The sequence below is a fragment of the Perca flavescens genome, chromosome 1 (genome assembly GCF_004354835.1).
Source record: "Perca flavescens isolate YP-PL-M2 chromosome 1, PFLA_1.0, whole genome shotgun sequence".
NCBI classification, from domain to species: Eukaryota; Metazoa; Chordata; class Actinopteri; order Perciformes; family Percidae; genus Perca; species Perca flavescens.
Window position 1 is genome coordinate 17,242,156 of NC_041331.1, and position 11,771 is coordinate 17,253,926.

Sequence of the window (11,771 nt, forward strand, 5' to 3'; positions counted from 1 at the left end):
TAATGTTTGATGACACACTTATGCACCACATTAACATAATTTATCCTGCTCCCAAAACTTGCACAGACCACTTTTTTTTTTTTTGCATGTTTCATAATTATTATAAGCATCGCTCCTGGCAGATTACACCCTGAGTCAAACAGGCCTGAATGGGCGAGTGGGTGGGGTGTTGGTGGGACAGGGGTGGTGCTGGCATCTGATTTCCGCTCACATGTTACGGAAGTCTGGAGCACATTTAAAACACATGTTAATGCTTTTTGGCTGTGTGCAGTTTGGCAACTGGATGTGATCACTTAAGAAATTGACATTTAAAAAAAAAAAAAAGACTGGAACAAAAAAGCAACTAAAAAGGCGTGCTTTGAGGCAGCAAGACTAGTGGGAGAGACATAAAGGCAGAAGCCAGTCAGACATACTAGTTTGTCATAGCTTCTTCAGATTTAGCCCACATCTTAGTGGAAGGAATTGTGTGGCTGCTTTTGCACCTCAGGGCCTTTTTACACGGACAAACCACAGTAGGATCTGGAGAACTGAGGACTGACCGAAGGGAAGTTTAACATACAGATATTGTCACCACTAAAATTAAGGGAAGCAGGCAGCAGCATTTTTTTAAGGAGGTGGGTATATAAAGAAGAAACTGAGTAATTTGTTCAGATCATCTAGCTGCAATATTCCACAGGCCTTCAATCCATTCTGACGTAAGAGAATGTGCTGATAAGTCCTCAAGGGAATCTTGACTTTTTCTGAGGTAACTTTCAGCTTCTGACTCCTAGTAGCTTCGTTACTTAACGGGACACCTCCGGTTCTGCATCAAAGCTTCTGCTGTAAGAGGTGTCTGTTTTAAAGCATCTTTAACCTTCTTCATTTGGCTCGTGGGCATCTGGGTTGCTGTGACAGGTTACATCTGGCTTATACACACACACACACACACTCACACTCTTTACTGTGCAGCTGGAGGATCAAGAGTTTGTGTTGCACATACCTGCACTGAGAGGAGTGTGTGTGGTCTGAGGGACTCAGCTGTTCTGGGAAACCGAGTCGGAGAGGCAGCCAGCTCTAAGTGCTTTCTGCCAGAAGGAAAAGGAGATACGTTCATACTGCTGACTGCTTCTGAGAGACCGCAAGCATAGCCAAGGCATAATGATGAAGATGAAACGGACTCTGTGCAGAATCTCCTGCTTGGTGACTCTGGTGGTGGAGCTGAGTTGGATAAACGTGGGCCACAGCATGCACAGAGAGGGAGGAAGCAGGGTAAGTGTGGCGTGAAGCCTTGTGTCTTCAAGTGCATGTTATATGCATCAAAGCAGCAACGTAAGAGGCTTCTTGCAATTCACTGATGTTTGTAGATGATGTATAACGACAGATTTTGTTCCCCTTTGTACTACAAACAACTTCAATTCATAATCTAACTTTGTCCGGAGAACATACTGTAATTCAAAACACATCCTTGCTTTTATATTCTTGATGCATTCAGGGGTTGATTTCACTCGCTTGTGCAGTGTTGTGTAGCCTCTTTCCTCCTTTCACTCATTCTCTCATAAACCTCACACTTGACCAGTTGCTGCCAGTGCAGTACGCTCACATGTGCTCACCGTGTTCTGTCCACGAAACCAAAATGTGTGCGCTTGCTTGTGGTTTAAAGAGGAAATGCACGCCATAATTGTATCTGCGTCACAGGGGTTATTGAACCACTTCACTCTTAATTTTCTTTTATCTAGCTGTCATTCATTTCCATTCATTTTCATTGTCTTGTATTCCCACTCGCTCTCTATTCAAATTCCCCCCATCTTTACCTCCCTTTCAATTCTTGTCATCCCTCTCTCTCAGGCGCTCTCCCTCTCTGTTTCTCATTAGTGGGTCTATCCCCTGGTCGAAATTGCAGAGGGGAAACCTCCCTATTTTCTGTTGTTGTTTCTGAGTGGAAGCAGTTAGCCAGCCAACCTGCCCCACCCTCTGTTCTGCAACACATTGAACACATCAGAGGACACAGATTGTTACAGTTGTCCAGAGGAAATGAAGCAAATAGACTTGTGTGTAGACAAGTGCAATATCCCATGACTGTCTCTGTGACGTTTGTAGACCAACCATCCGGTATCAGGCTTGGCTTTCCCGCCTAAAAAATTAGCCTCTTCTCTCCCCTCTCCTCATCAGAAAGATCACATTCATCCATATGTAAAGTCTGTTCAAATGCTAAGTTAAAACAAAAAGTAAAAGATAACAATAAACTTAAGTAATGGATGCTGTTTTTCATAACACATCTTATCTAAACCTTACTTATCTGATTTGTTCAGCTTCCATTTTGTTCTGCTTTATGTCATCATGGAAACTTTGCACTTTTCATGTAGCCTGACAGGTGGTTTTATGGTTTTCTCCCACCAATGCTGCCTCCTCTCAAAGTGCATGATAGTGGTTTGGTTGGCTGAGGCCCATTTTTGTCAGATGTCCCGGGTTTATATCCAGCTGCATATCATCATTCCAGTGAATATGAATGTATACTCTTTGGTAGCGGTTATGAGACTTGAGAATGAGTAGCGTTCAGAGGCAGACCGGAGCAGACACACACATTTTCTGCAGCAGCTGTTGATAATCACACTCTGACTAATGTGTGTGACATCAAGCCGAGTGCTCCAAGTAAAAACTCCAGCAAACATATCAACTCAGCCCCAGTGTAAGGCACTTTAGCAGAAAATAATGCACATAGAGTAATGTATCTATAAATGCATTTAATTTGACTAAATTCAATTTTAAATCCATATTTAATCATTTCTTTCTTTATACAACTAATGAGTCTGCAGTCTCTGTAAGGCTGTACCTAGGCACAGTAGAGTTTTGAGCTAAATGCAAACACCAGAATGCTACAGTAATATACTAATGCTTAGCATGAGATATTTACCAAGGGTGTCTGAAATCACCTGTAATCTTGGTTGCAGATGTTGTTAATCACATTTCTGCTGGAACATGTCATTGTGTAGTTTTTGGTTTGGAAGCCTTTATTGGTGCATTTTAGGTATAAACCGCAAGAGCTGAGCACAGATTATGGATGTAATTTTATAAGAATGGGCACAGATGCGGAGACTCCGGAGACCTGGAACAGCTGACCTATCAGACTGGACTTTTTCGAGAGGAGGGCTTAAAGAGACACGTGTTCCAACAGAGCGTCTCAAACAGAGTGCAGCAGCCATGGGCAGTATTAAAAGAATTAAGTGGTTGTTGTTTTTTTTAACATTAAATCATGTAAACCTGTAGTAGAAACATACAAGTCTGAACCTGATAACAGTATATAAAAGGTCTCCTTTACATTAAAGCAGTCCTCAAATATAACTTAACCATGTCATGTGATGTGCTTCATATACTTCAGTACACAACAAACAAATACTGGGACCGCTACAGATGAAATTTTAACATCCCAGTTTTTTTTTTATGTTAATGTGAAACATTAAAGCAGGGGTGGCAAACCTGTGGCTCTTGAGGCTTATGCGGCTCTTTGCTTGCTCCTTTGAGGCTCTTACTGTGTGGCTGGGGGCTGTTTTATTGGTGGATTTTTATTTACTTTTTGAAACATTTCACATAAGTTTAAAAAAAGAAGCATTTGAATGCATCTGCCAATACATTTGCCAATTATTTTAAAATAGTTTTTTATGGACAGATCCTGCAACTTGAGGAAAGATCACCTTCCTCATTAACCCTTTCACGGCTGAATCAGATTGTTTGAAAGCCCCTCTAGTGACAAGTGAGTGAAAAGTCGAAGTCGCTTCGAGTGGCCACAACTTACATCAAAATCTAAAAAGGATTGTGGATAACAAAGACTGTCAGGTTTCCCACTGAGACAATCTAAGTAAGAAAAAAAACCTGTTGTAATGTGGACCTGCATGTGTTGTGTGGCTTTTTGCTATGGTACGTGTTTTTCTGTGGCTCTTAATGCTGAACTGGTTGGCCACCCCTGCATTAAAGGATGACTGGGATCCCTGCAGGTAATGAAGCAGTGGGAGAGGAAGGTGCGGTCAGCCTCCAGCTTAGATGAGCTGCTGATGCTCGCAGACTTTCCTGATTGGAAGTTGTGGAAGTGTCGTCTGAGACTGCAGCAGCCAGAGACCCTCTCTTCTCCACCTTCAGTTGGCTCGCACCGCTCTACACGCTACGCTGCCGAATCTTACAGCCTGGAGATTCTTAAAGGTCAGATAAAACGTATACTACATGTTACGGGCAAGTCTGTGTATGTGTGCTGATGTGGTTCTAAACATTGTGTGTCTCCCATTTAGCCATAGATGAAGAATGGCAGCGGACTCAGTGCATGCCAAGGGAAACGTGTGTCGACGTGGCCAAGGAGCTGGGCACCGACCCCTCAATGTTCTTCAAGCCACCTTGTGTCTCCATCCACAGGTTTGTTTGACATTAAACCAGATCCAGAACTTTAACATCAAGCTCAATGCTGTGAGCTGCACCGTCCCTGCATCCAAGCTGACGAAACTTCTCAGCAGTCATTCACATTACATCAACACGTTTTTAGTTTTATTGAATAGATGCTGACATGGAATCAAATGTTAAAACAATGTCCATATTTGACTTCTACAGGTCTGCAGAGGTGCTTTATTTCTGTATCCATATATATTCAATTTGACTTCTGACCATATGATCTTTTACATTTCACAGATAAAAAAAATCCCATAAACATTAAAAGCCCCAACTCCTCAGTCAACTACAACAATGTACTGTAAGTCATTTTTTCCATACACATCCCTTTGCCCATATGCTAATTTGTTTTCCTACTGAACAGGTGTAGTGGCTGCTGCAATCAAGAGGGTGTCACCTGCAGAAACACGACGACAGTATATGTGAATAAAACTGTGAGTGACCAAACCTGTGATGATTGGCGGATATCCATTAGACCTTTTTATTTAACACATTTTTAAGGGTCTATTGCAACCACAGTTCTCACTGGTCAAAACATAATGTGTGTGTGTGTGTGTGTGTGTGTGTGTCTGTCTGTGTGTGTGTGTGTGTGTGTGTGTGTGTGTGTGTGTGTGTGTGTGTGTGTGTGTGTGTGTGTGTGTGTGTGTGTGTTTCCAGGTCCTTAGTGTCATTCCATTTAACTTTGTACCAGAGCCAGTGCTAATAAAAGTAGCTAATCATACAGAGTGCAGGTGCATGGAGCCCGCCATAATACGACGTAATGCTCAGCCTCACAGGAGCAGTGGGTGAGTCTTATTTCTCAACTGAATTTGGTATGAGGATTTTTTTTTTTTCTTCTTCTAACCCATCTGGTTCATTGGCAGCTGCTCTCCGATGGGCCAGCTGTCAGAGGCACAGGACTCCAAAAGACTTTGTGCCAGTGGGTTCATTTGGGATTGTTCAACTGACCGATGCATACCTTACCCTTCCAGTACACCAGGTGTGTGTGTGTGTGTGTGTGTGTGTGTGTGTGTGTGTGTGTGTGTGTGTGTGTGTGTGTGTGTGTGTGTGTGTGTGTGTGTGTGTGTGTGTGTGTGTGTGTGTGTGTGTGTGTGTGTGTGTGTGTGTGTGTGTGTGTGTGTGTGTGTATCGTAACAACTGCTGGATGGATTGGCACCACATTGTGAACAGACATTCGTAGTTTCTTAACAATGTGTCCTAATTACTTCTGGTTTATGAATAAAACAAATAGAATTCCAATAATCCTTTAGTTGTCCTTTAAGTCTAGTCTTCGTTAGCATGCCGACGTTAGCAGTAAACTCAAAAACAAGCCCAATACTAACCCTATTGTACTCCAAACCCAGGTATATCATATCTAGAAAATGTTTTTCACATTAGTTTATGATTTGGCATGAACATTAAAGTAAGTTCATTATGAAAGTATGACCAAACTGATTTAATACGAAGATTCAGCTAACAAGGTATTGTACTTATAATGTCTTTGAACATTATTACCTCCTGCTTAGAGTTTCCACTTAGTTCATGGATGCCCGACTGTGAGATAGACGTCGAGCGCTGTGACTGTCTTCCGAGACCTGGGCCAATGCTGGAACCAAGACCGATCCAACGCTGTCAACTCAATTCCTCCATCTGTGCCCACAGGCATCAACGTTTTGATCAAGCCTCCTGCAGGTAGACCAGAGGGAGGCTTTCATATAATTTTCTGTTTCTTTACTGGGGACACTTTCTTTAAATGCTCTACTCTAGGGATCTTCAACAAGGGGTCCGGGACCCCTAGGGGGTCCTCAGAGTCAATGCAGGGGGGCACATAATCTTTTTCAAAAATTTAAAAGTCTTAACATGAATCAAACATAATATTACCAAATATAAATCCACACTGCTCACTGGCCTGTAGGTAAGGTAGTCACTAAAGCCATCCACAGATAGAGTTAATCCTAAAGATTCACTGTTCCACATGTATGTTTAACATTAAAACGTGATTATAAAATCATGAAAACAATTATTAGGCTATTTTAGTAGCTTAGTATTCTATGCAAAAAAGGTATGTATGAAGGCTTAAGGCCGCCCTACACATTATTGTAGGCCCAGCTTATTATGCAACTTCATGTTATACAATGTATGTAGTAGGGGGGTCCCTGCTCCATCTCTCTTTCAGTTAAGGGGTCCTTGGCTTTAAAAACACTGAAGACCCCCTGCGCTAGTCTGTCCTCAAAAGTTATACTAGACATACAAAACTATACCCTACTTCTGACAACCGAGGCTTGACCGACCACTTCTGGTCTCTTGCCAGCAGACACCACTGCCATCATCCCATCCAGACATAAAATCACTAGCTCAACCTTGTGCCTATATACTCTCAATGCCCATAATCCAATTATTAGTCAAAGATCAAAGCATAGGACAATGTTTCTAAACAGAATAATCTCAGAAATCCAATTGATAATACAGATGTACCTCACTGAATTTAAAGGAACACGCCGACTTATTGGGAATTTAGCTTATTCACCGTAACCCCCAGAGTTAGACAAGTCAATACATACCCTTCTCATCTCCGTGCGTGCTGTAACGCTGCCTGACGGTTCCAGCATTAGCTTAGCCTAGCACAGATCCTGCAGGTAACTGGTTCCAACTAGCCTACTGCTCCGAATTGTGACAAAAGTGACAAAATAACACCAACATGTTCCTATTTACGTGTTGTGATTTGTATAGTCTGGCGTGTACAAAAACAACGTAACATGAGACACAGCCGTTTTCTAACAGTAAACAAACCGGGAACTATATTCTCAGACAGGCTTGCTGCGAGCATATCACTCCGCCCAAGTACTATATTCTTCCACCTGAGAATATAGTTCCCGGTTTGTTTACAGTTAGAAGACGGCTGTGTCTCATGTTACGTTGTTTTTTGTACACCCTGTGACTCTAAAAATCACAACATGTAAATAGGAACATGTTGGCGTTATTTTGTCACTTATTCGGAGCAGTAGGATTGCTGGAACCATTCACCTGCATGTTCTGTGCTGGCCTGATGCCGCTAGAGCCGTCAGACAGCATTACAGCACGCACGGAGATGAGAAGGATATGTATCGACTTGTCTAACTCTGGGGGTTACGGTGAATAAGCTAAATTCACAATAAGTCGGCGTGTTCCTTTAAATCTGATCAGTTCTATCTGTAACTAACATGGCCTTACTCAATGTAGGATCACTCTTCAGAAAGTCCTTTACAATCAATGATTTGATCTCTGATAAGCAATAAGACTTCTTATTTCTTGTAAGGACATGGCTCGGCTCGGATGGTGCTGCTGTCCTTATTGAAACCTGCCCACTCAACTCCAGTTTTTTTCACTCAGGCAGAATAAAAGAGGGTGTGGAATTGCCACTACTTTCTCAAACACATTTAGTGGCAATAGGGTAAGTTTTGGTGATTTCTCCACATTTGAGTACATTGTGTTTACTTTAAAAGGCTGAGCCAGTGGTACTCATACTTAAGTATACCACACTCCTATACTATGGACAGGTTATTTTTGTGAGTTTTCAGAACTTTTGTCACCAAGTCTGATAGAATAATTATAAATGGTGATTTTAATATCCACATAAATAATTTATCGTATTATAAAGCCTCAAAATCCCTGAATATCTTGGACATACTGTAACTTAATCATCATGTTTCTGGCCCCACCCATAACTGCCGTAACACTCTGGATCTAGTTATTTCCAGAGGAATCACTGTCACTGATCTAGTAATGTATATCAGTGTGTCTGATAATCATTGTGTATATTTTAATATTTGAATGTTTCATTGATTACTTCTATCTATTACTTTGATTAGTATTATTTTTCTACTGTCATTTTATTTATTTCCCTGCCTTTTTGTTTGATTGTGTCTTTTATTTTATTTGTATGAACTCATTTATCTTTTGTATGTTGCCTTTTTTCTATTGTTTTGTTTTTAATGCCATACTGTAGCACTTTGAGCTGCATTTTATGTTTGAAAGATGCTAAATAAAGTTATTTGGCATGGAATTGAAATATCTAAACAGTATGAAAAAAGTGAGTATAAAACATAAAAGGATCCAGTTTAAGGTAAATGAAAGTGTATTTCCAGCAACTACTCAGACATGCAGGATGAATAAACAAAGTAATCAGTTTCTAAAACTCCTGCAGAGTTCAGGTTAATCCAGGCTTTCTGAGCTCTATCATGCATATTTTATATTTCTAAATGATACCTTTTACTTTTATTCACAGATGCAAATGGCCCAACTAGGACTCTGAGGAAATAACTGACGACAACCTGCTTGCCAAGGATGTTTGGAGGCAGAGAAAAAAGGCTCATAATTTATTTACAGTCCTATTTATGGCGATCACTTTAACTAATTAATATGATATTAACTCACATGACCATGTTAACAGATTTCTTTTTAACATGCTTACCTTATGTTTCAATCAATATGTAAAGTTTATGATTTGTACATTGTTCATTGTACACCAAATATGTAGTTTATATTAAAAGATTATTTTTATAATTTTAATCTGTGATTAATTTATGGATTATTGCTTAATTTCTGATGGAATATTCCACTACATGTTAATCTCCATTTAATCATTGGCTGCTGTTATTCAAAAGAAATTTGCCTTAAAGGGTGCAAAACACAACTTTGGAAAAGTTTTAAAACTTGTTGCACACTTCATGGGCACCGCGGCTGCTGAATTCTGTTACAGAACTGCCTCGCGTTCCGCTTGGAAAGAACTAATGAAATGCCTCCTTGCGCCGCTGCGCGTACTCTACCCCTCTCACGTACGAGCCGGAGCTCAATGCACGTTGTCGCCGCATTGCTAACAGTAGTCAGGTTTGTTTTAAACATTCAGTATGATAATGTAAGGCGTTTGCTTACCGGGGTTTGAGACATGAAGTAAAATTGCCGTCCTTTCTCCGCTCTGCTCTGAAGCGGCGACGTAGCAGTGCTTGTGCATCTGTGCATCTATGGCGCCATTTTGTTGCTACCTTGCCATCACCTCCCGTTAGCATTACACTGACTAGCATTCATTTTGGTGCCACTTGACAGCGAATAACTTTACATCTGAAGCATTTAAAGACTCTATTTGTCCATTGTTTAGTTCTAAAGAAACACGACAATGTATAAAAGGCTCCATTAACTTGTACCTCACGTTATGGCTCCATAACAGATGTTTTTGTAAAAATAGGCCAACGATTGTGTCACATAGTAGAGGAATTACCATATAGTACAGGATAAGCTTGCAGGCAGTTTCGATTTACATGAGCTGTTTAGGATTAATTACTAATGTTAACTAGCATTTTAGTTAGCAATAATTAGCGTCCATGTTATCTCCTTACATATACCTACACTCTCCTTCTCTGTAAGATTGGGAATGATTGAGATTTCTCTTGGCACAGCTACCAGAAGACTTTCAACTTTCAGACACGTTGCTCTCTCTCAGTTGGAGGCTGCGCAGTAAAGCTGGCCATCACCGGAAAAGTGCTTCTAATAGCCTTCACTGGTCTCCGTCCAGAGCAACGGGATCTGTTGGTCCATTATATACTGTCTATGGGCTAGGCGGAGCCCTGAGGAGATGCTACTTTCAAATCTTGCTAGCTTTTCAATTTCAATTCAATTCAATTTTATTTATAGTATCAAATCATTTTTTTTTCAACATTACCAACCCTGCCTTTAATAAGTGTTACTTCATGAGGACGATAAGGGTATTGTAACCTGAAAATCTTGTTCCTTGGATTTTATCTTCATACAGTCTATTAAAAAAATATTCACTCTTTAGAAGTTTTTTTCTCTTTACAACATTGAATTACAGTGGCTTTCATGTGTTTTTTGTGATTTTGATTCAACCGAAAAAGATAGAAAGTAAAGTAAAAACGGATTTCTACAAAGTGATTCAATTCATTTTAAAGGTAAAACCTAAGATTTAGGACACTAAATCCTCACTGCTGCAGTCAATTTGTTTAATAAGTCACATAATTAAATTAAGATCACCTGTGAGTAGTCAAGGGCTTTCAAGAGAATATAGTATAAATACACCTGTAATTTAAATCACTTTGTAGTAATTGGTTTTCAGTAAGACAAATAATTTCCCCCTGTTGATCATTGTCAAAAAGCCTCATTAAATCAACTTTTATTAAATAATGTAAGACAATAAAACTCTACTCTAGACACTGTACAAGCAGCTGTTTGCTGATGAGATCTGCTGCATTGCTTTCTATTCAATATCTGACATTTTCTTTGTTAGCCAGATGGTGGCAGAGAAGCTATCTATCTCTCCTTAAGTCTTGTATTTGAAATGTGTTGAGTATTTGAGCTTCCAGGGGAAACTCCATCTGTTGCAATAGTGCTTGAAGACCTGCATCAGCTTTATTGAAGATGGAATGGACTGTAAGTACTGCTTCTCATAAAACCGGTGCGTCATTTGTACAATGTGCCTCATTTACAGTTGTTGCTTGGTGAATGTATTGATGTCCAGTGTTGTATTCCTATTTCCTCGTCCGGCAGTGCTTCTGAAAATGCAAACATTAAATCGTACAGTATTTGTCCTCCCTCCTTTCGTTAGCATCAGAATTGATTTTGCACCCATCATAAAATGACTAGATACCAAAATGCTTTAAAGTGCTCATATTATGGTTTTTGGCTTTTTCCCCTTTCCTTTGTGTTATATATCTTTTATGTGCATGTTATAGGTTTACAAAGTGAAAAAGCCCAAAGTCCACCCCAAAGGGACTTACCATCTCCAACAGAAAACACTGTTCACAAACAGCTCTATTGTAGTCCAGCCTTCCATGACTCACTTCCATGACAAACGTGCGTCACTTTGTAACACGTTATAATGCTCGCCTATGCTAGCGTGGCACGCCCTCAAACTCTGCAACTGACTGATTAGCAGTGCTGACTTAGCTACTGCGCATGTGCGACTCTCAACAAAGATGGTACAGAAGTGTGATGTCTCACTCTGTAGCTAAAACAGAGAGCTCAACACACAGGGTGAAAAGAGGAGCTGTAGCAATGTGCAGTACAACAAATATATAGTGTTTTTGGAAAATTAAACCCATAACCTCTAAATACAATTATGAACCTGAAAATGACCATAATATGAGCACTTTAATGTCCTTGTGTCTCAGCACTCTGGTGGACACGTTAATAAAGGTGTTTGTGACTGTGACAAGCTTTCCTGTGAGTGCTTACTCTACCATTAAACAGTATCCGTGCTGCTCTGTGACAGTCCCACCCTGGCTTTAGGAGCCATACAAGCTGTTACCAAACTCAGAATGAAAGTGTCATCCAGAAATGACACCACTTGGCATTACATGGATAACATATTTCACTCATCCACTGATCCTGCCCTG

The 11,771-nt window shown here is 40.4% G+C and overlaps 1 protein-coding gene across 2 annotated transcripts; it reads left to right on the plus strand.

Annotated features, from left to right (window-relative positions):
• The first annotated feature begins 200 nt into the window (after window positions 1–200).
• Window positions 201–8,880, plus strand: vegfd (vascular endothelial growth factor D). 2 transcript variants are annotated; one of them, XM_028582870.1, is made up of 9 exons: window positions 201–1,248; window positions 3,969–4,170; window positions 4,257–4,377; window positions 4,772–4,841; window positions 5,065–5,192; window positions 5,271–5,386; window positions 5,913–6,078; window positions 7,682–7,816; window positions 8,651–8,880. In XM_028582870.1, exons 1-9 carry the CDS (start codon window positions 1,138–1,140, stop codon window positions 8,667–8,669), a joined length of 1,068 nt encoding a protein of 355 aa, XP_028438671.1. In that variant the 5' UTR covers window positions 201–1,137; the 3' UTR covers window positions 8,670–8,880. The 2 variants fall into 2 exon arrangements, with proteins under 2 accessions (XP_028438671.1, XP_028438678.1); XM_028582877.1 differs by lacking the exon at window positions 7,682–7,816.
• Window positions 8,881–11,771: the final 2,891 nt, after the last annotated feature.